The sequence below is a fragment of the Suillus subalutaceus genome (genome assembly GCF_016647625.1).
Source record: "Suillus subalutaceus strain FC151 chromosome Unknown DFJ58scaffold_5, whole genome shotgun sequence".
Taxonomy (NCBI): domain Eukaryota; kingdom Fungi; phylum Basidiomycota; class Agaricomycetes; order Boletales; family Suillaceae; genus Suillus; species Suillus subalutaceus.
The window spans coordinates 759,682-785,882 of NW_024540254.1; the positions used below are offsets into that span (position 1 = coordinate 759,682).

Here is a 26,201-nt window from a genome sequence, read left to right on the forward strand (position 1 = left end):
ACTACAAGGACTTCCGTGTACACCGGGGAATGAAGCTGCCGTTGCCACAGGCTCTGGCCCACCAGGGGTAAGTATTTGTGACCGCTCATCTTATATAACAAAGTCTAATCCTGTGTAGAATGTTGATGAAACACCGTTAATTGTAAGAAAATTATCTGTCATACCCAAAGAGCAATTTGCGCCTGTCGAACATGTCCGTGACATTGAACTAATCGGTGTCTATGACGCTAACATTTACTTTAGCCGGCCAATAATTCCCTAGACTCAATTTCATCTGCAATCATTCCCGAATCATTTGAAGCATCAGAATCACTGTCTCTTTGCCGCGTACAACAACCATTCGCAAATATTCAATCTAATATCACCCAACGCACCGCATCCATAGAAAGTAGTTTGTTTCCTCGCAAGAACAGCATTATCGTGAGTGTTCCTAGTTGCCGGTTTTTCTCATAATCTGAACCGTCAATCGAACTTTAGGTACCCGATGTAGCATCTACAAATGACATTTCTTCTGTCCTTAAATCCGCCACTGAATACAGCACTGAGAATACCGGCATGACCTATATAACTACTCCTATCAAGACCAAACGCACAGAGGTGCCAGTTGCTGTTACATATGCAGACGCCACAAACGTAAGTTGTTATCTTACTGCTTGATGAGTCTCCATCCGGAGTTTACAATAAAAATCACAATTATAGTTAGCCGCACGATATCCAGACCTAGCCTCTCAGATCCTTGTCTCCCCACTGCGGAAGCGCACCGCACGTCAGGAAGTTGCCCTAACGCCCGAACAAGATTTGATCGAGGAGGGCCTGCCAAGCAAGCGCAGGCCTCGTCGTACTCGCAGGCACAGGAGTAAACGTTCTCAGGTCAATCAAGAAGAATCGCAGCAACAAAATCGAGGATCCTTGCGGACCCCGGGACCTGATGCTTCTCCATCCCGCCACAAGGATCCAAGTTCCGCTTCTGTATTTGTCGATCCGAATAGGACCTCCGGATTTCAGTCTGCGCATGATTTTCGCCAGCCGGACTGGTTGGTCGATTCTGCGCCGCCTATGCCAAATCTATCTGTGGAACGTGCCCCGTCGCTCCAGACGAATCGGCATACAGCTCCAGTGACACCGCGGCAGAGAACACACAACTACCAACGAGAAAGTAGCGACACGAACTGGGGCGCTCCCGCAGCCGAAATTCAGGCTTCGACTCCACCTCTATTTGCAACGCCGAAACGAGCTCCAGTCCAAGAACAGCACAGTGTTATTCTTTTAAAGAGCGAAGAGCGTACTGGTAAGGCTACGGATTTGGCGACTGCTTCTATCGGGCGACGTTCTATCAACGCGGATATGTTACTTACGGAGCTGTTTCGTAAGGCGATGGAGACGAGCAGCCCCTCTGCGATGAAATTTCGCCACCCCGAGTACAATTCTATTAGGAAACCTGAGGCTGAAGGTCCGGACCCTATCAAGGCACTCGTGGCAGAGACTGCGCACCCAGTGAATCAGGCGGAGAAGATCATGGAGGGAGACTCCCCTCGGGTCAAACTGCCAGCCCCATCGACGCCTCCGATGAGGACCTCTCCTAACCCTATACACAAGTCCCCAACAGCGCGGATGGAAGAAGACCACACTATACGCCAGAGTTACAAACCCCCGGGTGCGCGGACGCAAGAAGACCACACTTTACGCCAGAGTTACATGCTCCCAGCAGCACGGACGGAAGAATATTCCACTACACACCAGAGTTACTTGGCCCCTGCAACACGGACCGAAGAAGACCACACTATACCCCAGAACTACAAGCCTCCTCATCAGCGCCTTAATGAAAACAACCACAACGCGATAACTATGCAGAAGCTGCCTATCCACCACGCTTCCTCACTGAATAGGCATTCGAACCCTTGCACGCCGCCTTCTCCACGCGCAATTGAATTGTTGGAAAGAAGTAAACGCATCCGTCATTTAGAACGACTTCTTTCAAGGGAGCGTGATCTTCCGATCAGCATGACCGGGCTTACTGTGCCGTCACCCAAGCCGGCCCAAGTGCTGCAGCCCATCGGACCGTGGGGAGCTTCTGACGAAAAGGCGTTCCATGAGCGCGGCGCGATCAACCCCGGTACTAATACCAATCAGTCTTTGGATCTCGTGGGCGTAATGCAGGCGATGGGCTTGGACATCTCTTCGAGGAAGGATACTTTGGCTGCGCTCGGAAATGGCAAACCATCTAGCCGTCCAAGCGTGCGAAGACAGTCAGGTACTATGTCGATGGAGGACACCGTCGTGCGTAATGACTTGGCACGCGCAGTTCGTTCACAGGGCTGGAAGTCGCCCCGAGGAAGCGGAGGTGGAGGATATAGCGGTCAGTCATCGGAGACGAACGCGCGGTGGACGCGCTATACATAGATAGAGGTCCCAGTTACGTTAACATCATGTGCGGCCTTCGCTGGTAATCTTACGTTGGCCCGTGCACATCGTATTTGGGTGTATGTTTGTGATGTCATGAGAGAAAATTTGCTTGACATTGACAGTGAGAGGATCTTCGCCGGTTGAACGATGAGGGCATCAACACAGAATGTTTGAACAGCTCGCAGCGCTGCGCAAACCGATGCCATCCTTGTTACACTTGATCACGTGCGACAAGATATATATCATGTGTGAACTTGCACGGCGATGACCTTGTTTCAGAACAATTTCAGAAAGTCTGCTATTTTCGGAGATTAAGTATATCCAAATTTGGAAATGAAGTATTGCCTCACCATCGCGTCCTTTTGTTCATTGAAAAATGGATTGTTCGGTTCTGTCTTTGTGTTTGTTCAAAAATGTCGTCTCAGTTCTTTCAAGAGGGTACCTCGGTGGTATGAGATTTCCCATAACAACTTGAATCGTAATAGAACCAGTCTTTCGTAAATTTTGGGGCTTCCACTTGCCTCTTCTGTTTCGTGATAAATGAATAAAGTTCGTATGTGCTCCGTTAATCTCACCTACAGGTAACTATAGAATCATTCAGCGCGTGGTTACGCCACCTTCTACGTTCTTTCTACTCCCAACAACCATGGTGTACACAGCAGGCAGCGGAGACCTCACCCTTTCTCCAGAGTCGAAGGCGAGCTTGTTGCCTCGTAATAGACACACTCTTTCACAGTCAGATAGAGTACAAAGTTTTGCAAGTATAACGGTAAGCTCCGTCCGTCCCACTGGGGTCCATGATCGCCCTTGACCACGTTTACAGACAGAGTCACCGTACACTGCTGGTGCAGGTTCCAGGTTGGCTACAATATCAGACCGTGTACGTGGAGCTCTCCTGGATCCGCCATACGCGCCCTCGTTGACTGACCGTATATTTTTTAGTTCCACTTATCGCCAGACCCTCGTGACTGGGGCTCGAGTTTATATAGTGATATCAAGGAATCCGACGACGACCTTCACAATCCCAATGTCAGGGATCACAACACTTGGGGCCCTGATCGTGGTCTAGCAAATATCGGTTGCCTGCTGGTACTGGGCATCGGGCTAATCACGCTTTTGTGAGCATTCCCAGTTATTCAAATGTTTTGCATTCGACTGAACTTGGACACTCGCAGTGCTGGATATCCAATAATAACATATTTCACGCGGACTGCGCTATCAAATCAAGGCGGGTTCAACCTAGGAGGAATAAATGCAAGTGGACAAGTAAGTCTTCTTATTGTCTTCAAACTTCAGTAATTCAACAGCATCACCCTCGTTAGATACCACAAATTCCTGGAAATTTGGGCCTGATCGATACCGACACCCCCAGTAACGTGTTTACCAAGCCCTCCTGGAATGGTGGACCAGACATGCAGCTTGTCTTCTCTGATGAGTTCAATACTCCAGGAAGAACTTTCTGGCCAGGCGACGATCCATATTGGGAAGCGGCTAATCTACATTACTGGGTAACTTACTTCGACATTGCCCATGCTAAGGTACTAATGGTCATCCCAGCAAACGAACAACCTGGAGTGGTATGACCCTGAGGCGATCACCACGCAAGATGGCTACCTTATAATCACATTGTCTCAAAAGGAAACGCATAACTTGAACTATCAGGGCGGTGAGTACTTGATCATCTACAATGTTTCTGAGCTCTTTTTTAAATCCTCGTTCATTGTCTTATTCCAAAGTTGCTTATACCTGTTCTTAATAGGCATGGTATCCTCATGGCAAGTGTTCATCTGGCCGGCACTTGATGAACCATCTCATTCGTGTACAGGAACAAATTTTGTTTCACTGGTGGATATATCGAAGCGTCCGTCTCATTGCCTGGTGTGAACAACATAGTTGGTAAGAGAGCGTGTCATGACTATAACCATGCATAATCAACGTGTACCACAGGATTATGGCCCGCTATCTGGACACTCGGAAATCTTGGTCGAGCCGGCTATGGCGCAAGCTTGGAAGGAATGGTTCGTCGTTTATCCTTCCTCTCTCTGTTCTCGCTCATCGGTCTGATCCAGTGGCCATATACCTATGACGCCTGTGACGTTGGCACTGCACCAAATCAAACCTTTAATGGCCTTCCGATCGCAGCTACCCAAGGCGGGGACCCAACCGAAAACGGAGTCTTGTCGTTCCTCCCTGGCCAGCGGCTCTCGCGGTGCACTTGCAAAGGCGAGTCCCACCCAGGTCCTATGCATTCAGATGGGACATTTGTCGGACGCGCCGCTCCTGAGATCGACATGTTCGAGGCACAGGTATGGTTCGGTTTATGTATTGGTCGAACTAAGGATCTCACAAACCCCAGATCACGGGTGAGCCTCTTACAGGTCAGGTTTCCCAGTCAGCACAATGGGCTGTATGTGTGCGATATCTTATGATCCAAGGCAGAGCTCATGTATCTCTTGTTTTCCCTTAGCCTTTCAACGCTGGTTACATCTGGAAAAACACGAGCGCCAACGAAATAATACCAAACCCGTCGATCACATCTCTAAATACCTACATTGGTGGAGTGGAGCAGCAGGCTACCTCCGGCGTGACAACCACGGATCAAGATTGTTACGAGGGTGGGACAGGGTGCTTTTCGATTTATGGTTTCGAGGTTCGTTCATAACACGACATTAATTGTTCATTAGCTGATCATGCTCCAGTATGTTCCTGGCTTTGATAACGCGGTTGGTATTTCCCATGGGGTTTCAGAATATCAAAGTTAAGTAACTGCTCCACAGTACATAACGTGGGTATCCAACAATCAGGTTGCGTGGACACTGAACGTTGCTGGCATGGGACCGGATGCTGCTGTCAACATTTCCGCTCGGCCCATACCGCAGGAGCCAATGGTTTGTCCTTTTGCTTTTCAAAATCGTTACGAGTTCATTTTTTTTTCTAGTATATCATCATGAATTTGGGCATGTCCACTAATTTCGGTACTGTCGACCTGGCCCACCTGCCCTTCCCTGTACATATGCGTGTGGATTATATCCGTGTATACCAGCCATCAAACGCACGGAATATTGGGTGTGACCCGACAGACTTCCCGACAGCAGATTATATTAACACGTATGTTTCCTTCTCGCTCGACTTGACGAGACGATTCTCATATTTGCCAGGTACATCGAGGCATATACCAATCCAAACCTTACCACTTGGACGAACGACTATAATCAACCTTTCCCCAAGAACTCATTCTTAGGCCAGTGCTAATTTTTTTGCTTGTAACTGCCGACCTATCATCACGTCTGCGACGTTGCTTCTCTTACCTTTTCGTTGTATTGGTACAATTGCACCTGACTTTAACACGTCCCCTTTCCACATCCTCACCATAAACCCATAAACCCATAGCCTGTTCGCATGTCGTTCCTCACCCGCTCTCCTCCATGCATGTGGCCTGCTTCGCCCCATGACTAGACTATCACTCCTCATCTATTCGCTTTACAATCACATTTCACGCGATTTCACAGAATCCACTCACTGCATCATCATTCGTGCTGAGTAGCAAACTTATATATACGAGTAGAAATAGCATATTGTCTGTACAAGAAATATGACAATTCATACACCAGCAAGCTTTGACGGCTCGCTTGAAGTGCGCGGTATCCCCACGCTGGGTAAAAATGAGCGTCTGTTGAGAACGAGACCTTTGAGTGCGCGTATCTCTCGGCGTATTTCGTCCACGTCAGTGTTATTTGGCGTGAACGAGCCGCCGATGCTGCGCATGTGAACCCCATACGAATAAGTTTGGGTGGCGATGTACCCGGTGAAATCTACGAGTGCTTGGAGGGTTCGTTGTGCAGGGCGAAGAGGGACTACTTCAGTTTTGGGGAGCGGAGGGGCTGGTACGGTGCGGGGAAGCGCTGCTTGTAAAGTGTCGAGAGCGACGATCAAAGGAGGAGGGGGTGATTTTGGTGGAAGAACATATGTCCAAAGAAGGCGAGAGGGATGTTCAGGCGTAGAGGAGGAAGTGGAGGACTGTGGTGAGGTGGAAGTGAATAGAGGGGATTCGTTGAGTGTTTGCCAGAGATCATTCTGTGTGATCATATAAGTTTATGACGTTGAAGGCAGATGTAGTACGGACCTGACACTCAGCACCTTGTTCTCCCTTCAACCATGGAAGCTTGGCTTCCAGATGGTTGAATAGATCCCCCGTGCTTATTCCCTCGGTGCTTTCCTTCGAACAAGCCAGTTCCTCGATAGCAGAGCGCAAAATTGAGACATTTGAGGTGTCACCAGCATCCTCGTCGTCGATGTCCGCCTTGTGGCGACATGCAAGGATATCATCTAGCGAATGGCAGTCTGCATACTCTGGCTCCTCTTTATATAGCATGGGTTTTGGTAGATTGACAAAACATTCCGCTTGCTTCTCCTTGAATGTAGCGAGGGAATTGTTGAGGCGGAGCATGAGTCCTGACTGGTGCGCACGGAGTACATGGCGAGCGTGGTAGGTTTGGGAGATTCTTGGTAGAAAGAACCGCTTCGAACAAAGGTCAGCTGTGGTTTAGTATGGAGCGAGTACACTCACGTAGTAGATGAACAGGACGAATGCAGAGGTACCAGTGAGCCACGTAAATATACGCGCAATCCCAACGAACATGTTGGGGAGATTGGATGGAGGAGGCTGGGGATATGTCCGTGGTGGTACTGGTGGAGGCTAAGTGTTCACTTAAGAGCGACTTGGATACACGCAGCATGATCACTTACAATTTCCCGGAGTAGTGAATGGATCTCATCTTGCGTAAGCCCCTTCTCGACGAGGAATGCATGTTTGGAGGTATTGTCCTGCGAGCGGATATGGGGGGTTGATAGGAAAGTGCGAGCTTTTGCTATTAGTTCTGAGCGGTTGATGGACGGTTGCGGGGTTTGATCAGGTTTGGTTTCTGGTACCGGCTCTACCGGCTGTTTGTCGGTATCATTTGCAAGTGAGGAAGCTTGCGTTGAAGCCTCAGCTTTCTGATCTGGTTCCATAACACTGACACGGGCTGCCGGAAGGGGATCTGGAAGTTATAGTACACTCCTGAGTCCTGATGGCAAGGGAATGTTTGTTTGTTTCTAAAGTCATAGCCAAACAAATCGAGGAGCTTCCAGTTTTACATTGCACGCGTACTTCCGAACCGGCCGGACCAGAGAAACTTTACTTAGTAGTGCACCGTTAGAGTTTTCAAAGGGCCTCAGATTCCAGTACGGCTTCCACCGCTCTAGCAATGGGCCAACGAGTTTCATCGTCTCATAGATGACTTGAAGGTCGTCGTCATCGGGTCAGGTAAAATTGACCGTCATTGACGCAGCACCGCAACAAAACAAACCTTTCTATATCATGCAACATCGCTCGAAATACTGGAATCTAGGCTTATCCTCGATGAAGTGCTTGTCGTACACGGACTCATACAGCGATAATGAACTACCTAGTAGTACGCACGCTGGGCAAGCCCTACTCATCCTCAACTTGACTATTCGATAGCTCTGGGGAGCCGGATGACAAGCGGCATGCTTGAACCCCTGAGAGGCCCTCCATCCTGTAACTGAAACGCAAGGTCAATTGACCGTAATACACCAGCAAACCGTTACAAAGATCTATGAGATATCTCACAGTTATAGTTGGAACTTCCCGGGTTTCACGCGATAAGGCTTGACAGGGCATATGACCTCGTCCGCTATCGTCTAATGCACCAGGTGAGAGAATATTAAAGGAAGATTGGAGTCTGAATAATCATTTTTAATATGAGTGAGCTCCAGCGGAGAGTCGCCATCATTGGCGCCGGGTAAGTTTCGCTTTTGATTTGATTCTACACCAACTGAACACTGGACCGCGTACAGTATTTCTGGGTTGACCCAAGCTATTGCTCTCAAAACCAAGCTTGACTTTCACAATTTCACAGTGAGTGCATCCATGCAATGAGTGTGGTATGCTCGCTGAGTATCTCAATAGATATTTGAGAAAGGGTCTGAAGTCGGTGGAGTGTGGCGGGTACGTTTTTGTAATGCACCAAACGTTCTCCTGACATTCTTTCCCACAGGCCAACAAATATCCTGTACATATTAACAACGATTGAAACTGCAGCACATCGCTCACCTCGAACATTCTTTTACTAGGGATGCTCGTCGGATGTCGAGATTCATTGGTACAGCTTATCAACAGACCTCTATCCATACTGGAACAAGTCCCATGGTCTTCAACCGGAGATTCAAGCCTACTGGATTGAGCTCTCAAGGAAGTATAATCTGTACCCGCACATCGCATTCAACACGAAAGTGTTATCTGCTGAGTGGGATGATACCAAACAACAGTATACTATCGTCGCGGAAGATGTTTTTTCAGGCAAGCGGACGACGAGTGTGGCCCACGTCGTGATATCTGCCCTTGGTCTTTTGGAGGCCCCAAAGATGCCATACGAGATCCCTGGAGTTGGGAAGTTTCAGGGGGCTTCGTTTCACTCCGCACAGTGGCCAGGCTCAATAGATCTGCAGAATAAGCGTGTTGCGGTGATTGGAAATGCCTCTTCCGGGTGAGTTACACGACTTCTGCGCGTACATTATGTGGTGATTCGGACATACGACAAGAGCACAATTCATACCATCTGTATCTGAAGATCCGTCTGTTGAAGTAGTAAACTTCATCCGCACTCCGACCTGGTTCAATACTCGAGTAAGAATCTTTATGTTATACTTAATGATTCAACAACTAAACCAAGCATCTAAGCCACATATTCCGTACTCGGACACTGCGAAATGGATGTTTGCTAACATCCCCCTGGTGATGCGACTGCACCGAGCTTGGATCGTGTTCCGGGTCAGGCCTCCTGCATTACAGAATCTTAGCTTGCTGACATTTGTTACAGTCCGTTGCTCCCTTTGACTTACCCATGGGTGATAAAGCTCTCCAGAAACAACGTGACGTGAGCAGGTGTCGCGAGACTGAGTATTCGGTCTAACACTTCTACTTAGGCGATGACGAGATACATTCTCGATAACATACCGGATAGATACCATTCTCATATGATACCTGATCATCGTACGTGTCCGATCAAGGAGGTTTATTTGTGCTCACATATTCCACAGCTCCAGGTTGCAAGCGGATTGGTTCGTCGGCGGTTGTCAAACTGACTCGTTATTCTCTTTCTCATCTCATTACATGCAGTCGCGGACAGTGGTTTCCTGAAAAGTCTCTACCGCTCTAACGTGACACTGAACTTCGACGGAATCACCGAGGTAGTGGAGAATGGCATCATCACGAAAACTGGTGTGTGTGGGTCGTCGATGATATTATGACTTTGCTTACATCAGTTCAGGTGAAATGTTACCATTTGATGTCATTGTATATGCGACCGGATTCATCGGCGTGAGTTGCTATACATGATCCAACATTCATTGGATGCCAACTGCAGAAACAGGAGCGGTACCCGATGCACGTTCGTGGCTTGAATGGAGCCACTGTCCAAGGCTATTATGATGCGCACGGTGGCCCTACTGCATACCTCGGGGCTGCAATTCCAGACACACCAAACTTTTACTTGATCAATGGTGAGTTCAGAGGGGAGCGTATCGTCATCAATTATCACCTGAGGTAATAATCGCAGGACCAAATACTGGAACACGTGCATCGGCGGTGTTTATCGCAGAAATGCAAGTAAGTACACCTTGGTTTTTGTATCCTTCTACTCAAGTCTGTCGCAAGGTTGCATACATCCTTCGACTCATAGAACCGGTCCTTACCGGTTCTGCCTCGTCTTTCACCATCAAAGCCACACCCACAGATGTATATAACGCCGAGCTGCAAGAAGAGCTCTCTCGCTCGGTGCACGTACGCTGTTACTCTTGGACGCGTGCGAATGGTACAGGCAAGGTATTCTATCCGTTTCCTTGGCCTACAACCGTTTGGTGGTGGATGCTTCGTAGACCGAATTGGGATCATTATATGGCACTCGGGGCCAAGAAATGGGTATGGGCAAGACGAATGAAGGCTGTCAAGGAAATTTTGAAATGCAGTGCAGTCTTGATGCTATTGTGGTCATATATCAGCGGCTCTGCGCAGCGGACATGGTGGTGAGTCTATCATTGTTCTCAATGCCTATCGATAACATGATCTCTATCTTTAGGCAAGCGACTACCACGACTTGCGACTACTTGAGTAAATTTGCCTTCCGTCTTTGAGGTGCCATAGGTCTACGAGACACATCATAAATATATGAAGTAGAAACTGGTCGGCTTGTCTCCTGATCTTACAATGCAATGGACTTTGCCTATGGGTGGAATTTGCACATCAACGAAGCGTCGGTGGAGAGTAGTGATGCGCGCGCGCGCATTCCGTACCAACCATTTTCAACTGACATATTTTGTTGCACTGCGCATATCGAACATCCCGCATTGATGAAATAAACTCCGTCGTCCAGTGGCGCGGTTCTTTTGCCGAAAGTGAAAAGGAAGATCACTGGCACTAGGTCCTCTGCCTCAGACACACCTGTTATCAAGAGCATAGGGAGAAACACTTTGAATTGTGATAATATTTACCGTGGAAAGAGCAAGAGGAAGTCGTAATGATATTGAACTGAGAGCAGCTTCGCGATGCACGGTACAACGTTGAACTTGGTCAGGAAGAAAACTGTTTAGGGCGGCACCAAAGGGGTTCAAGTACGCTCCATGCTTACATTAAGTCCCGACAGTTCTAGTCAGTCCGTCGAGTATCTACATAGGTTCGCATGTTCGCACCTCGGGGATATATCCTATGTTTCTGAGACGGCCCTTGCGAAGCGTGAAGGTGAATTCCTTTTCATGGACAGACTATCACGCGCAGTGACTAGGCTTACCAAGTTAAGATGGAGGATCTACACACCGCAAAAATGTTGTCAGCAGGTTTCGAACCAACTCAACAGAAACAGATTTTGACTCTGTTATGGTAACCACCTGGCTAAGACCAGTTAGATCGACCTCTAAAGAAACCATCCATGAGCCAATGTCAAGGTGTGTTCCAATAGAAAAAAGACCATCATTCAGCAGGTTTCGAACCTTCACAGTCCATCTTAGAGAAACAGATTTTGATTCTGTTGTGATAACCACTTGGCTGAGACCGGGCCTGTGAGGAAACCATCCATGAGTGAATGTCAAGGTGTTCTGATAGAAAAAAAGAAACCTTGTCGGCAGGTTTCGAACCTGCGCAGAAACAGCTTTCGATTCTGTTGTGGTGACCACTTTGGCCAGGACGAAGTTGAGATGAACCTGTGATGAATCATCCACGAGTGAATGTCAAGGTGTGTTCCTATAGGAAAAAAACCTTGGCATTGGCAGGTTTCAAACCTGCACAGTCCAAGCGAAACAGATTTTGACTCTCCAGATAGTTGAATAGATCCCCCGTGCTTATTCCCTCGGTGCTTTCTTTCGAACAAGCCAGTTCCTCGATAGCAGAGCGCAAAATTGAGACATTTGATGTGTCACCAGCATCGTCGTCGTCGATATCTGCCTTGTGGCGACATGCAAGGATATCATCTAGCGAATGGCAGTCTGCGTATTCTGGCTCCTCTTTATATAGCACGGATTTTGGTAGATTAACGAAATATTCCGCTTGCTTCTCCTTGAATGTAGCGAGGGAATTGTTGAGGCGGAGCATGAGTCCTGACTGGTGCGCACGGAGTATATGGCGAGCGTGATAAATTTGGGAGATTCTTGGTAGAAGAAACCGCTTCGAATGAAGGTCAGCTGTGGTTTAGTATGGAGCAAGTACACTCACGTAGTAGATGAACAGGACGAATGCAGAGGTACCAGTGAGCCACGTAAATATACGCGCAATCCCAACGAGCATGTTGGGGAGATTGGATGGAGGAGGCTGGGGATATGTCCGTGGTGGTACTGGTAGAGGCTAAGTGCTCACTTATGAGCAACTTGGATACAAGCCAGCTTGATCACTTACGATTTTCCGGAGTAGTGAGTGGATCTCGTCTTGTGTAAGCCCCTTCTCGACGAGAAACGCCTGTTTGGAGGTATTGTCCTGCGAGCGGATATGGGGGGTTGATAGGAAGGTGCGAGCTTTTGCTATTAGTTCTGAGCGGTTGATGGACGGTTGCGGGGTTTAATCAGGTTTGGTTTCTGGTACCGGCTGCACCGGCTGTTTGTCGGTATCGCTTGAGGTTGAAGCCTCAGCTTTCTGATCTGGTTCCATAACACTGACGCGGGCTGCCGGAAGGGGATCTGGAAGTAATGGTATGCTCCTGATGCGGCAAGGGAATGTTTGTTTTCTGAATCTCAAGTCGTAGCCAAACAAATTGAGGGACTTCAAAGCTTAACGCGAACGTTTTAAAGTTGCTGTTAAGGTACTGCATGCATGCACATACTTGAAGCGGGGCCAGAGAAAAGTAGTGCTTCCATGAGAACAGGTAGTTGTTTCATCTCAAGGTATTACAGTTTTCCGAGCGGGATTTGTCATTTTGAAGTCGCCTAAAAACTTGAATGCGCGTTATTGATGTGTTGATAACTACGAGATAATTGCATCTTCAAAGGGCTTCGGATTCCAGTACGGCCCCTTCCGCCGTTCTTGCAATGGGCCAACAAGTTTCATTGTCTCAGATAACTTGAAGGTCGTTGTCATTGGGCCAGGTGAAATTGACGCACGAGATACTGGAATCTAGGCTTACTCGAGTCTTCAATGAAGTGCTTGTCGTACATGGACTCAAACAGTGATGATGAACAGTACTACCTTGTAGTACGGACGCTGGGCAAGCCCCACCGTGACTCATCCTCGACTCGACTGTTGGATGGCTCGTAAAACGTCAACTCAGGGGGCCGGATGACAAGGCTTCGGCATGTCCGGATGCCCGAGAGGCCTCCCAGTAATCAAAATGCAAGGTTAGTTGACCGCTATGATACACCAGCAAATCGTTACCAAAATCTATGAGATATCTCACAGTTATAGTTGGAACTTCCTGGATTTCACACGATAAGGCTTGACAGGGCATATGACCTCGTCTGCTATCGCCGAACGTACTAGGTGAAAGAGTATTAAAGGAAGACTCAGAGTCTTGAGAATAATCATTCTTTAACATGAGTGAGATCCAGCGGAGAGTCGCCATCATTGGCGCTGGGTAGGTATCGCTTTTAATGTGATTCTACTGTCTACACCAACTGAACACTGTACCGCGTAGTGTTTCCGGGTTGACCCAAGCTATTGCTCTCAAAAACAAGCTTGACTTTCACAATTTCACAGTGGGTGCATCCATGCAATGAGTGATATGCTCGCTGAGTATTACAATAGATATTTGAGAAAGGGTCTGAAGTCGGTGGAGTGTGGCGGGTACGTTTTTGTAATGCACCAAACGTTCTCCTGACATTCTTTCCCACAGGCCAACAAATATCCTGTACGTATTATCAACCACTGAAACTGCAGCACATCGCTCACCTCGAACATTCTTTTACTAGGGATGCTCGTCGGATGTCGAGATTCACTGGTACAGCTTATCAACAGACCTCTATCCATACTGGAACAAGTCCCATGCCCTTCAACCGGAGATTCAAGCCTACTGGATTGAGCTCTCAAGGAAATATAATCTGTACCCGCACATCGCATTCAACACGAAAGTGTTATCTGCCGAGTGGGATGATACCAAACAACAGTATACTATCGTCGCGGAAGATGTTTTTTCAGGCAAGCGGACGACGAGTGTGGCCCACGTCGTGATATCTGCCCTTGGTATTTTGGAGGCCCCAAAGATGCCATACGAGATCCCTGGAGTTGGGAAGTTTCAGGGGGCTTCGTTTCACTCCGCACAGTGGCCAGGCTCAATAGATCTGCAGAATAAGCGTGTTGCAGTGATTGGAAATGCCTCTTCCGGGTGAGTTACACGGTTTCTGCGCGTTCATTATGATTCAGACATACGACAAGAGCACAATTCGTACCATCTGTATCTGAAGATCCGTCTGTTGAAGTAGTAAACTTTATCCGCACTCCGACCTGGTTCAATACTCGAGTAAGAGTCTTTATGTTATGCTTAATGATTCAACAACTAAACCAAGCATCTAAGCCACATATTCCGTACTCGGACACTGCGAAATGGATGTTTGCTAACATCCCCCTGGTGATGCGACTGCACCGAGCTTGGATCATGTTCCGGGTCAGGCCCCCTGCATTACAGAATCTTAGCTTGCTGACATTTGTTACAGACCGTTGCTCCCCTTCACTTACCCATGGGTGATAAAGCTCTCCAGAAACAACGTGACGTGAGCAGGGGTCGCGAGCTGGGTATTCGGTCTAACACTTCTACTTAGGCGATGACGAGATACATTCTCGATAACATACCGGATAGATACCATTCTCATATGATACCTGATCATCGTACGTGTCCGATCAAGGAGGTTTATTTGTGCTCACATATTCCACAGCTCCAGGTTGCAAGCGGACTGGTTCGTTGGCGGTAGTCAAACTGACTCGTTATTCTCTTTCTCATCTCATTACATGCAGTCGCGGACAGTGGTTTCCTGGAAAGTCTCTATCGCTCTAACGTGACACTGAACTTCGACGGAATCACCGAGGTAGTGGAGAATGGCATCATCACAGAAACTGGTGCGTGTGGGTCATTGATGATACCATCACTTTCCTTACATCAGTTTAGGTGAAATGTTACCATTTGATGTCATTGTATACGCGACCGGATTCATCGGCGTGAGTTGCTATACATGATCCAACATTCATTGGATGCCAACTGCAGAAACAGGAGCGGTACCCGATGCACGTTCGTGGCTTGAATGGAGCCACTGTCCAAGACTATTATGATGCGCACGGTGGCCCTACCGCATACCTCGGGACTACAATTCCAAACACACCAAACTTTTACTTGATCAATGGTGAGTTCAGAGTGGAGCGTGTCGTCATCAACTGTCGCCTGAGGTAATAATTACAGGACCAAATACTGGAACACGAGCATCGGCGTTGTTCATTGCAGAAGTGCAAGTAAGTACACCTTGGTTTTTGTATCTTTCTACTCAAGTTTGTCGCAAGGTTGCATACATCCTTCAACTCATAGAGCCGGTCCTTACCGGTTCTGCCTCGTCTTTCACCATCAAAGCCACACCCACAGATGTATACAACTCCAAGCTGCAAGAAGAGCTCTCTCGCTCGGTGCACGTACACTGTTACTCTTGGGCGCGTACGAACGGTACAGACAAGGCATTCTATCCGTTTCCTTGGCCTTCGACGGTTTGGTGGTGGATGCTTCGTAGACCGAATTGGGATCATTATATGGCACTCGGGGCCAAGAAATGGGTATGGGCAAGACGAATGAAGGCTGTCAAGGAAATTTTGAAATGCAGTGCAGTCTTGATGCTATTGTGGTCATATATCAGCGGCTCTGCGCAGCGGACATGGTGGTGAGTCCATCATCGTTCTCAATGCCTATCGATAAAATGATCTCTATCTTTAGGCAAGCGACTACCACGACTTGCGACTACTTGAGTAAATTTGCCTTCCGTCTTTGAGGTGCCATAGGTCTACGAGACACATCATGAATATGTGAAGTAGAAACTGGTTGGCTTGCCTCCTGATCTTACAATGGACTTTGCCTATGGGTGGAATTTGCACATCAACGAAGCGTCGGTGGAGAGTAGTGATGCGCGCGCGCGCATTTCTTACCAACCATTTTCAACTGACATATTTTGTTGCACTGCGCATATCGAACATCCCGCATTGATGAAATAAACTCCGTCGTCCAGTGGCGCAGTTCTTTTGTCGAAAGTGAAAAGGAAGATCACTGGCACTAGGTCCTCTGCATCAGACACACCTGTTATCAAGAGCATAGGGAGAAACACTTTGGATTGCAACAATGCCGTGGAAAGAGCAAGAGGAAGCCGTAATGATGTTGAACTGAGAGCAGCTCGATACACGGTACAACTTGGTCAGGAAGAAAACTGTTTAAGGCGGCACCAAAAGGGTTCAAGTGGAGTGCGCGTGTGGCGTCGACGCAAATTGCTTCCGCGGGATCAAACGCTCCATGCTTACATTAAGTCCCGACTGTTCTGGTCAGTCCGTCGAGTATCTACATGTTCGCACCTTGGGCGACGGGGATATATCCTATGTTTCTGAGACGGCCCTTGCGAAGTGTGAAGGTGAATTCCTTTTCATGGACAGGCAATGACTGGCTTATACACGGCAAAAATGTTGTCAGCAGGTTTCGAACCAACGCCAAGAGAAACAGATTTTGACTCTGTTATGGTAACCACCTGGCTAAGACCAGTTAGATCGACCTCTACGGAAACCATCCACGAGCCAATGTCAAGGTGTGTTCCGATAGAAAAAAGAGCATCATTCAGCAGGTTTCGAACCTTCACAGTCCATCTAAGGACGAAGTTGAGATGAACCTGTGATGAATCATCCACGAGTGAATGTCAAGGTGTGTTCCGATAGGAAAAAAATCTTGGCATTGGCAGGTTTCAAATTTGCACAGTGCAAGCGCAACAGATTTTGACTCCGTTGTTGTAACCACTTGGCTAAGACCAGTTGAGATGAACATGCGACGAACCATCCATGAGTGAATGTCAAGGTGTGTTCCGATAGCAAAAAGGGACCATCATTCAGCAGGTTTCGAACCTGCACAGTCCACCTTAGAGAAACAGATTTTGATTCTGTTGTGAAAGCCACTTGGCAAAGATCAGTTAAGATCAGCCTCCGAGGAAACCATCCACGAGTGAAGGTCAAGGTCTTCTGATAGAAAAAAAAACCATATCGGCAGGTTTCGAACCTGCGCAGTCTAATCATCACAGACTTTGATTCTGTTGTGGTGACCGCTTTGGCCAGGACGAACTTGAGATGAACCTGTGATGAATCATCCACGAGTGATTGTCAAGGTGTGTTCCGACAGAAAAAAACCTTGTCGCTGGCAGGTTTCAAACGTGCACAGTCCAAGCGACACAGATTTTGACTCCGTTGGTGTAACCACTTGGCTAAGACTAGTTAAGATGAACATCCGACGAACCATCCATGAGTGAATGTCAAGGTGAGTTCCGATCGAAAACAATCTTGTCATCGGCAGGTTTCGAACCTGCGCCATCCAAGAGAAAACAGATTTCGATTCTGTCGTGATAACCACTTTGGCCAGGACACTTCCCACGTCAAGATGAACCTCCAAAGAACTGTGCACGAGTGAACCACTCAGCGATAGGACCTGCGAGCTGGTAAGGAGATTGAGGACGCGTGTGATGTTTGTGTGCAGGGTATAATTGCGGTGGGGGTATCAAGGTATGGTCTCTGGGTTGTCACTGCCGGTGGAGCGAATCGCAATGATCGCGCTTGGAAGCTCAAAGCCTGTGAAGTTGAGACGGGAATTGTGAGAACATTTGAAGGCCACTCTGGGTATATCGAAACCATCGATATCTCTGCGGACGGCACAGTGCTAGCTGCGACGAGTGGGTGGGTTGATTACACAAATTTGAATATGAGTTTGTCAGTATCCGATTCTTGGACACTGGCAAACTCATATTCAAAATTGCTTGCGCAATGACTGGACCTAGTTAGAATGGACCTCCGAGGATCTATACACCGCAAAAATGATGTCAGCAGGTTTCGAACCAACTCCAAGAGAAACAGATTTTGAGTCTGTTGCGGTAACCACATGGCTAAGGCCAGTTATATGGGCCTCTGAAGAAACCATCCATGAGCCAATGTCAAGGTGTGTTCCGATAGAAAAAAAGAACCGTCATTTGGCAGGTTTCGAACCTGCACAATCCAAGCTAGAGACAGATTTTGATTCTGTTGTGGTAACCACTCAGGCTTGGCTAAGACCAGTTAAGATGAGCCTCTGACGAAACCATTCATGAGTGAATGCCAAGGTGTTCTGATAGAAAAAGCGACCTTGTCATCGGCAGGTTTCAAACCTGCCTAGTCCAATAGAAACAGATTTTGATTCGGTTTTGGTAACCACTTTCGCCAGGACGAAGTTGGGATGAGCCTCTGAGTCTGACCGTCTGACGAACCATCCCTGAATGTCACTTGAATGTATGTTCCGATAGAAAAAACCTTGTCACCGGCAGGTTTCGAACCTGCACCATCCAACTTGCAAGAGAGACGGAATTCAATTTTGTCGTGGTAACCGCTTTCGCCAGGATGCTTCCCAAGTTGAGATGAGCCTCCGAAGAACTGTTACTGTAAAGGTCACTCACAGCTTGTAATTGTGGCGGAAAGATGAAGTCATTAGTCTCCAGTGTTCACAGCGTGGTCACAGGTCTGGAAATCCTTACCTAATTATGTCTAACTTTTCGCACGAAAGGGAAAGAAAGTAAAAGTCACTAAACCCAACCCTACGGCTCAGAACAGTACGGCCCAAAGTACGGCGGGAATTCCCGTCCTACGGCAGTTTAGTCGGAGTTGGAAACTACCTGACGTGCATCTGTGTTAATATCGAAACTACCTGATGTGCATATGTCAATAATATTAATATTGTTAGTTATCTGATATCATTTGGGTTGCCTGTTCCCGCTGCGATACCTCTCATCCTCCCTGTGATACCCACACAGGCCCTCCCTGTGATACCCACACACGCTCGTTTCCCTGGTATCAATATTTGCGACGTGCGTTGCCTGTTCCCGCTGTGATATTTCTCATTCTCCCTGTGATACCTGCCTGCTGCACACGCTCGTTTCCCTCATATCAGTTGTGATACCTCTCGTCCTCCCTGTGATACCTGCCTGCCTGCCACACACGCTCGTTACCATGGCCAAAGGGTGTGCTACATCTTTCTGTGCCATCAAATCCGTCAGAGCTGCGTGCCCACACCATATGTGCAAAGCACACTGTATTATAAGTGGCGGTGAGGCGATCTCAACCTGGCTGGGCTGATATGAAATATCTAAAAATGCTCAACCAGTATAAGTGAGTCTTGGCTCTGCCTAGCTGCTATACTCGCAGAATGCAAGAACGTTCGACCCTAAAGGGGACTGCTACTGAACACAGAACCAGATGAAAGAAAGACCCTTGAAGTGCGATGGATGCGCGAAAGCACAAGAAGAAAAGCGAAGTGAGCGTGAAGCGCGAGAGAGCGCACTAAGGTAAGCGCGAGCGTGGGAATGTGAGCGCTAAGGCGTGCATTGTGCGGAGAATACCGGATAAGGAAACGGATAAGGAAGTGGATGTGCAAAGCGAGTGCAAACGCAGAGCGAGTGTTATAATGAGCGCGGATAAAGGTCTAGTATAGGCGGATAATGATAACCATTGGAAACACAAAGTGCGCCCAAGTGGTGACTACTACTTTAAAGTAAAACCCAATAGCGAGGGAAGTACAGCAAAGGGGAGTAATAATGATGGGATGTAGTAAGTCAGCAACTTTATACTATGGAAATCGCATCGGAAGCGGAAGGGATAGGAGCAATAAGCGCTATGAATACGTAATGACATGTAATAACACTGCAATGCTTGTTACAAACCACGAGGCAAGGGATATGACGTACCAATGAGGTGGGTGGACATAGACGGACGTCCCTGGATGATAGGCGATGAAGGGCGATGCAGGGCAATACAGGGCGCTTAAGTGCGAGAAAGCGCGCAAGGTGCGCGTGTGGGAATGCTGCGCGTTGTGTGGGAAAGTACCGCGCCTATGGCGCGTTTCGCGGGAAAGCTGCGCGTTATGTGTAAAACAACTAGGGACATGATAGAAGTCGAATATAGCTGATGGTGCGAGTTGTGCATTGAAGGCCAATTGTCATGAGTTGTGAAAAGGTGCGAAATGTGCCCATATGTGCCTGCAGAAACACGAGTCTCTACAGCGGATGTTCTACCCATGGCTTTCCGTCTGCTCAGTCCGAATCAGCACCCCCAGTGTCAGCCACATGTCTCACATCAGATGACTGCTTGCTCGACACCGATCCTCCCGGTGGTCTGGACCCATTGTCTCACCTGCCTGTCCCTGCCATAGGTCTTGATGGCACCGCTCACGAAGCATTGGCTGCCGAAGCACCCCCCTCAGTGTCACAACCTCCCTTGGGTTCTGCTGCCACAAGAACAACGAGAATCCTCGCTTCACACGCAAGTTCTTCACAACCAGCACACCAGACCCTTGATCCTCATCTTAGTACTCAACTTAATGATACATGGCTCACTATGCATACCGAACGTGAGATTCTCAAGACGGAGCACCAGCGTCGCATGGAGATGAAGAAGACTCATGAGCAGCGCCTGAAAGGTCGCTTCATAGTCAACTACTGGGATGAGGTGCGATGCTTGAATTTGTCTCACTGCTGTTAACAAACCTGAATGCAGAGCGATGCTGATCCTATCTCTGTGACGGGATATGAGAAGTCTACGGTCTGCTCTTTATCTGACCACCACGATCTCCTTCGAGCACTTAGCCCCAACCTTGGTGATGTCGAATACTATGATACGAAACTTTGCAGGTGGATACTGGACAACTGGGACCGTCCTCTCGAGGTCACCACTAACACCCAAGTGTTTATTTGTCGGCGTGGAGTTGTATGTAAAGATCTCGGCAACTTACTGCAGAACTATCAGGACGGTGTGGGTAACACAACAAAGGTGACTGCAAGTCAGATGACAAGCAAACACTCTCTATGTTGGGTCTTGATATGCCGTGCGATATGTTCGACCCTTAAGGGAAGCAAAGAAAGCAAGGATCCATGAAATGATGCTGATCAACCCTGATCAAAGGCGACAAAAGGGCGATGTAAGCGTGAGAAATGCGCTCAAGGCGCGCGCAGGAAAGTGAAATGCGAAAAATGTGCGAAGCGCGGGAAGGCGAAAGTGCGAAAGGCGAAAATGCGCAGAGAACAGGGATGGTAGTGCGAGCAGTGGACAAGTGTAGAGAGACGATAATATGGTGTAATGTGCGGATATAGATGGATACTGATACTGCCACTAGCTTTAGACTGATGCTAGGGCCTTAAGACGACGACGGACGCATGCATTGCATGGAACTAACTGCCAAGTACATGGTGGTAGAAAGATGTGGTAGTTAGCTCAGGTGTAAAACGAACATGAAAGTATGTAAGTTCTACCTAAGCGCTCTCCCAGGGCTCGGAGCCGAATAGGGAGCGCTCTAAGGATGTAAGTGAGGTAAAGTGATGTAAAGTAAGGGCGCATAACGAAATACAAAGTGTAATAGGCTAAATATGGTCTGATAATGAAAAGGGACACACCTAGGAACTGGTTGGACGATGGATGGATGCTCCTGGATGATGTGCAATGGAGTGCGCTTAAGTGCGAGAAACGCGCTAAGCGTGTGTGCGGGAACGCGAAATGCGAAAGTGTGAGAAAGTGTTGCGCCTATGGTGTGCTTTGCAGGAGAGCTGTGCATTGTATGCGCAAATGACTGGAGACATAGCAGAAGTTGCGTATGGAGTAGGGCGACAAGTGCGAGAGAAACATGCTAAGCGCGTGCAGGAATGCTGCGCGTTGTGTGGGAAAGTAGCGCGCCTATGGCGCGTTTTGCGGGAAAGCTGCGCGTTGTGTGTGGAACGACTAGAGACTTGATAGAAGTTGCATATGGATGATGGTGCGAGTCGTGCAGTAAAGGCCAGTTGCCAGAATTCGTAAAATGAGCCCATATGAGCCCACAGAAACGCGAGTCTCTACAACGGCCCTGCAGGTCCCCCTCATATGCGTAAGAAGATGACGAATGAGCGGTGTGCTCTACGTGAAGAGGCGAAGATCCAATGAAACAGTACTCGTAACGAACACTACAGTTCGGATGCTGAAGCGACTGGCAGTCCCTCCATTCCCTATCAACATCAGCAAACCCAGGGTCCTCTGTACAACCCTGGACAGTGCTGGACAGAGCCACAGAGCCCACAGAGAGGGTTCTCTCTGTGCAGCTCTGTACAGAGTCGTACAGTGTAATGTATGATACTGTACAGAGCTGCACAGAGCGGTACAGAGTGTTAGCTACACTGAGCAAAACAATACAGAGCATTGGGTAGGCCAGACAGGAATACTGCAGAATGCTCACAGCATCACTACAGAAAGTGCACAGTAATTGAACCCAAACAAATCATGATGTCATTGCGTCATACTACAATCAGGTATCCTACAAAAATGCTAAAAACACGATCAGTCCAGTTGGAGTTTCAAGCCCCAGTCATGGCGCCTGTTTGGATCATCGCGAGTCAGGATTCTGCATAGCCGTCAGAAAATGATACAAATGATAAAAAAAGCTTCACAATACCCTGCAGTACGAGCCCATTTCTTTCTGGCGGCCCGGCATTTCTTTGCATGATAGTGGTCCTTCTGCACATCATGGTAGAGCTGAATGACGCTGTCGTAGATGGGTTGATATAAATCGGCGACGAATTTCATTTGCTTGTAAGTACCGGTCTTGTACTCGTCGATAGCGGCAGCAAGCTAGTTAGAGATGAATGAGCGAAGACGATTATCCGAGCCTGAGATCACATACCGCAGTCGCTGCAAGTGCAACGGCACCTTCGGGGACAGCATCGGCGAACAAGTCTGGAAATGACTTCGCGAGCGCGTTCTCACCCTTGTAAAAATAGGACATACAAAAGCTGCCCAGGGCCTCGTTTGCAAGATTATTGGTCCTGCCCTAATACACACCGCGTGAGTCAGTAAGTGCGGGGCTATTTCTCATTAACCTGCCTGTGCATCTACTCCATCCCGTAGGAAAGCACCATTCTGCAACAATGTTTTGACGTTGTCACGCACCTCCCGCTCATAGTCGTTCTCGTCGTCAACATCGGGTGGAAGAATTTCGTAATGTGCCAGAACAATCGGACGCGCAGCCTTTTTCATTTCGGAACGCATAGTAGCGCGATCGTCCCATAGCTAAAATAATTGTTAGCGTGATCCGACAGAGTAAGAACACAAATACCAGGACTGCCATATCAGATTTATATTCATCCCAGTATCCGTCGTCAACACCAACACCCTGGGATCCAAAGTCTTCGAGTGTTTCTAAGAGATATTCAATACCCTTGGTTTTGAGAAAATCACTGCGCTTTCACATATTGCAGTAACATATCTCCGTATTATACGAGTGAACGGATGTGCATAATATCCCGTATGATACGGGCCAGCGGACCATGGGCCGAAGGTAGATATATCCTCGACTGTGACGGATGGGCCGGGAGTGTTATTATTCCCGATGGAGACGGGTTGGCCCAGGTGGGGAATATGTAAAGTAGATGGGTGGGCCGATGGACATGAATTTTCAATAGACGGATCGGCCGAGGTAGTTGGATATTATGTAGATGGGTGTACCAAGGTAGATATGTATCAAATAGCTGGGTATATCAAGGGTGCTTGTTATCACATAGACAGGTGGGCCCAGATATATATCATATTAGACGGGTGGGCCGACGAATTAATATTATTTTGTAGACGGGTGGGCCGACGTATTGGTATTATTTTGTAGACGAGTGGGCCGAGGGAGCGGTTGAAAGATTTATTATATACGGGTGGGCCAATGGTAGACATATATTGCATAGACGGGTAGGCCGACGTAGGGGTATATAATATAAACGGTGGGCCCAGGAGAATGATAATTGTAGACATGATGGAGCTCAGCTAGTTGTATATCATGGAGGTAATAATTCAAAGTCATCTAATGATGTAGTATGGCATGGAGCCTTGCAAAGGGGTGAAGTGGAAACTCGAGCGAAGTGTACCAAGTTCCGAGACCCGGGTCTCGACAAATGAATATGTGATGTCCAGCACACTTCCGATCGTCTGGTATTTCATTGAGCAATATATGATAATAGATCTTTGAAAGCCAACATCATCCAAGCCTACCAAATGCCAAATGCCAAGTTCCAACTACCGAAAATCAAGTGAAGTGTACCAATATCCGAGCCCTGACTATCAAATCCCGACAATCGACCATTGAGTCCCGACTACCGAGTCTTGAAACCCGAGTCCCAAAGCCCGAGATTTGAGTCCTGAAACCCAATGCCCGACCATTGAATCCCAACAATCGAGTATCAAGTCCCGACCAACGAGTCCCAAATATTGAGTCCTGACCATCGAGACCCAACACCCGACACCCGACACCCAACACCCAACACCCAACACCCAACACCCGACAACCGACAACCGACAACCGACAACCGACACCCGACACCCGAGATTCAAGACTCAAGTTCCGACTATGGAGTCCCGGATATCAAAAATCAAGTGAAGTGTACTGAGATCTGAGTCCAACCTGAAGGATTCCTTAGGCTGGACTTCCAAACCTTTGGATTTGTCCTTCCATCTCTATCCAAGCTTAAGGATTGATTCCTTAAGCTGGACCTTTGCCTTTCTGGCACTTCCTGTCTTTCCAAGACTTATGTCTACTTCCTGTTATCTCTGACTCCACCTAAGTGTAGCCTACCTCTGTTTGCTTCTACTCCAGACCTTGTCCATGGTAGTCTTTATTCTCCTGTCCTATAATCCTGTCCACTCCTGCTGACCTCCAGACCTTTGGATCTCCGGACATCTTACCCTTCGGATATCAAAACCTTTGGACATTGTAACCTTTGGACATCATGACCTTCAGACATCATAACCTTTGGACATCTGAACATTCAGATGGCGCAACCTTCAGACATCCTGTCCTCTGGACCACTCCTCCTATCTCATCCTGCTTTGGACTCTGTCCCTTGCAGTCTCTCCTCCATGTGCTTCCATCTAGGAAGCTTACCTTCAGAAGTCTTATCTTCGGACCCTATGCAGCAGGTGAAACTCCTCCAGAGTTTCCTGTACTTCTCTAGAAGTTTCTATACTCCTCCGGAAGGTTCCTGTGCTCATCCAGAAGTCCTCCAGCACTCCATCAGAGTAGCCAGTCTCCGGAAGTCCTTCGGACTTCATTGGATTTCATCTGGACTTCATTCTGAAATTAAGGGTATGTACTTGGGAAAGGTGCAAAATAAAATATACTGACTACCAAGTGCTGAGCACTAAGTGTCGAGTTCCAAGTTCCGAGTTCCGAGTTCCGAGTTCCGAGTGCCAAGTGCCCCGATGCTTTCGGGTATTAACACCCAGATAGCCCTCACACTCAGGGGCCCGTCAGAATTTAGATCATCTCAAACGGATGTGATTTGAGTGAGATATGAGCAAAATACTATATACCGGGTGAATTTTGGCATCAGAAGTTCGATGCTTTCGGGCATTGACATGAAGATAGCCCTCAATCTCAGGGGTGTGGGAGAATTCAGATTGTCTGAAATGGATATAATTTGAGTGAGATATATGCAAAATACAATATATTGACTACTGAGTGCTGAGTACCAAGTGCCGAGTGCCAAGTGCAGAGTGCCCCGATGCTTTCAGGCATTAACACCCAGATAGCCCATGCTCTCAGGGGCCCATCAGAATTTAGATCATCTCAAACAGATGTGATTTAATGTGTCCCAAGTGCTGAGTGCCGAGTGCTGAGTTCTGAGTTCCGAGTTCCGAGTTCTGAGTTCCGAGTTCCGAGTTCTGAGTTCCGAGTTCCAAGTTCCAAGTTCCGAGTTCCGAGTTCCGAGTGCCAAGTGCCCCAATGCTTTCGGGTATTAACACCCAGATAGCCCTCGTCCTCAGGGGCCTGTCAGAATTTAGATCATCTCAAACAGATGTGATTTGAGTGAGATATGAGCAAAATACTATATACCGGGTGAATTTCAGCATTGGAAGTTTGATGCTTTCGATGTTTTTCATGTCGGGTCTTGATGCTTTCGGGCATTAACATGTAGATAGCCCTTGATCTCAGGGGTGTGGCAAAATTTAGATTGTCTGAAACAGATATAATTTGAGTGAGATATATGCAAAATACCACACACTGACTACCGAGTGCTGAGTGCCAAGT

General features: G+C 47.9%; 8 protein-coding genes and 2 pseudogenes across 10 annotated transcripts; 5 read left to right on the forward strand and 5 right to left on the reverse strand.

Moving 5' to 3' along the window:
- The first annotated feature begins 975 nt into the window (after nucleotides 1-975).
- DFJ58DRAFT_760114 (uncharacterized protein) lies at nucleotides 976-2,529 on the forward strand. Its single transcript, XM_041388395.1, has one exon. The coding sequence runs from the start codon at nucleotides 1,057-1,059 to the stop codon at nucleotides 2,398-2,400; it is 1,344 nt and encodes a 447-aa protein (XP_041250094.1). The 5' UTR covers nucleotides 976-1,056; the 3' UTR covers nucleotides 2,401-2,529.
- A 311-nt stretch (nucleotides 2,530-2,840) lies between these two features.
- On the forward strand, nucleotides 2,841-6,026 carry DFJ58DRAFT_760116 (glycoside hydrolase family 16 protein). The gene is made up of 16 exons (XM_041388396.1): nucleotides 2,841-3,172; nucleotides 3,227-3,283; nucleotides 3,346-3,521; nucleotides 3,579-3,669; nucleotides 3,726-3,911; nucleotides 3,961-4,069; nucleotides 4,163-4,178; nucleotides 4,229-4,299; nucleotides 4,351-4,421; nucleotides 4,473-4,709; nucleotides 4,760-4,810; nucleotides 4,871-5,053; nucleotides 5,103-5,126; nucleotides 5,181-5,291; nucleotides 5,342-5,511; nucleotides 5,562-6,026. Exons 1-16 carry the CDS (start codon nucleotides 3,050-3,052, stop codon nucleotides 5,653-5,655), a joined length of 1,770 nt encoding a protein of 589 aa, XP_041250095.1. The 5' UTR covers nucleotides 2,841-3,049; the 3' UTR covers nucleotides 5,656-6,026.
- Nucleotides 6,027-7,490, reverse strand: DFJ58DRAFT_676805 (uncharacterized protein; the record flags this gene model as incomplete). The annotated part of the gene is made up of 4 exons (XM_041383126.1): nucleotides 7,150-7,490; nucleotides 6,971-7,099; nucleotides 6,527-6,922; nucleotides 6,027-6,477 (listed from the first exon to the last, which is right to left on the reverse strand). Coding segments are annotated over exons 1-4 (1,239 nt in total), but the record flags the coding sequence as incomplete, so codon positions are not given.
- A 740-nt stretch (nucleotides 7,491-8,230) lies between these two features.
- Nucleotides 8,231-10,664, forward strand: DFJ58DRAFT_882006 (uncharacterized protein; the record flags this gene model as incomplete). The annotated part of the gene is made up of 14 exons (XM_041394563.1): nucleotides 8,231-8,323; nucleotides 8,375-8,413; nucleotides 8,463-8,477; nucleotides 8,539-8,951; nucleotides 9,007-9,091; nucleotides 9,146-9,235; nucleotides 9,285-9,341; nucleotides 9,391-9,457; nucleotides 9,505-9,525; nucleotides 9,584-9,685; nucleotides 9,735-9,784; nucleotides 9,837-9,966; nucleotides 10,023-10,072; nucleotides 10,121-10,664. Coding segments are annotated over 14 exons (1,584 nt in total), but the record flags the coding sequence as incomplete, so codon positions are not given.
- A 907-nt stretch (nucleotides 10,665-11,571) lies between these two features.
- DFJ58DRAFT_t23 lies at nucleotides 11,572-11,646 on the reverse strand (annotated as a pseudogene). Its single transcript has one exon. The product of its transcript is annotated as a tRNA-OTHER (tRNA).
- Nucleotides 11,647-11,698: 52 nt separating this feature from the next.
- On the reverse strand, nucleotides 11,699-12,505 carry DFJ58DRAFT_651189 (uncharacterized protein; the record flags this gene model as incomplete). The annotated part of the gene is made up of 3 exons (XM_041381606.1): nucleotides 11,699-12,118; nucleotides 12,167-12,295; nucleotides 12,347-12,505. Coding segments are annotated over 3 exons (708 nt in total), but the record flags the coding sequence as incomplete, so codon positions are not given.
- An 878-nt stretch (nucleotides 12,506-13,383) lies between these two features.
- Nucleotides 13,384-16,384, forward strand: DFJ58DRAFT_676813 (uncharacterized protein). Its single transcript, XM_041383127.1, has 15 exons — nucleotides 13,384-13,514; nucleotides 13,575-13,635; nucleotides 13,685-13,723; nucleotides 13,773-13,787; nucleotides 13,849-14,261; nucleotides 14,312-14,396; nucleotides 14,451-14,540; nucleotides 14,590-14,646; nucleotides 14,695-14,761; nucleotides 14,809-14,829; nucleotides 14,888-14,989; nucleotides 15,039-15,088; nucleotides 15,141-15,270; nucleotides 15,327-15,792; nucleotides 15,846-16,384. The coding sequence occupies exons 1-15, from the start codon at nucleotides 13,474-13,476 to the stop codon at nucleotides 15,898-15,900; spliced, it is 1,692 nt and encodes a 563-aa protein (XP_041250099.1). The 5' UTR covers nucleotides 13,384-13,473; the 3' UTR covers nucleotides 15,901-16,384.
- A 1,054-nt stretch (nucleotides 16,385-17,438) lies between these two features.
- On the reverse strand, nucleotides 17,439-17,521 carry DFJ58DRAFT_t22 (annotated as a pseudogene). Its single transcript has one exon. The product of its transcript is annotated as a tRNA-OTHER (tRNA).
- A 2,988-nt stretch (nucleotides 17,522-20,509) lies between these two features.
- On the forward strand, nucleotides 20,510-21,895 carry DFJ58DRAFT_836721 (uncharacterized protein; the record flags this gene model as incomplete). Its single annotated transcript, XM_041392310.1, has 6 exons — nucleotides 20,510-20,620; nucleotides 20,669-20,941; nucleotides 21,124-21,249; nucleotides 21,437-21,469; nucleotides 21,528-21,671; nucleotides 21,707-21,895. 6 exons carry the CDS (start codon nucleotides 20,510-20,512, stop codon nucleotides 21,893-21,895), a joined length of 876 nt encoding a protein of 291 aa, XP_041250100.1.
- A 532-nt stretch (nucleotides 21,896-22,427) lies between these two features.
- Nucleotides 22,428-23,459, reverse strand: DFJ58DRAFT_882036 (uncharacterized protein; the record flags this gene model as incomplete). Its single annotated transcript, XM_041394564.1, has 6 exons — nucleotides 22,428-22,535; nucleotides 22,587-22,762; nucleotides 22,815-22,961; nucleotides 23,081-23,200; nucleotides 23,247-23,372; nucleotides 23,457-23,459. 6 exons carry the CDS (start codon nucleotides 23,457-23,459, stop codon nucleotides 22,472-22,474), a joined length of 636 nt encoding a protein of 211 aa, XP_041250101.1. The 3' UTR covers nucleotides 22,428-22,471.
- Nucleotides 23,460-26,201: the final 2,742 nt, after the last annotated feature.

Excerpts from the sequence above, each read along its gene's own strand:
- DFJ58DRAFT_760114 (XM_041388395.1), top strand. The coding sequence starts at position 1,057 with ATGCCAAATCTATCTGTGGAACGTGCCCCGTCGCTCCAGACGAATCGG.
- DFJ58DRAFT_760116 (XM_041388396.1), top strand. The coding sequence starts at position 3,050 with ATGGTGTACACAGCAGGCAGCGGAGACCTCACCCTTTCTCCAGAGTCG. Across the intron at positions 4,422-4,472 it reads GCGCAAGCTTGGAAGGAATG|TGGCCATATACCTATGACGC; the intron begins GTTCGTCGTTTA and ends GGTCTGATCCAG. Across the intron at positions 4,811-4,870 it reads CCCAGTCAGCACAATGGGCT|CCTTTCAACGCTGGTTACAT; the intron begins GTATGTGTGCGA and ends GTTTTCCCTTAG.
- DFJ58DRAFT_676813 (XM_041383127.1), top strand. The coding sequence starts at position 13,474 with ATGAGTGAGATCCAGCGGAGAGTCGCCATCATTGGCGCTGG. Across the intron at positions 14,541-14,589 it reads GAGCTTGGATCATGTTCCGG|ACCGTTGCTCCCCTTCACTT; the intron begins GTCAGGCCCCCT and ends CATTTGTTACAG. Across the intron at positions 14,990-15,038 it reads TGGCATCATCACAGAAACTG|GTGAAATGTTACCATTTGAT; the intron begins GTGCGTGTGGGT and ends ACATCAGTTTAG.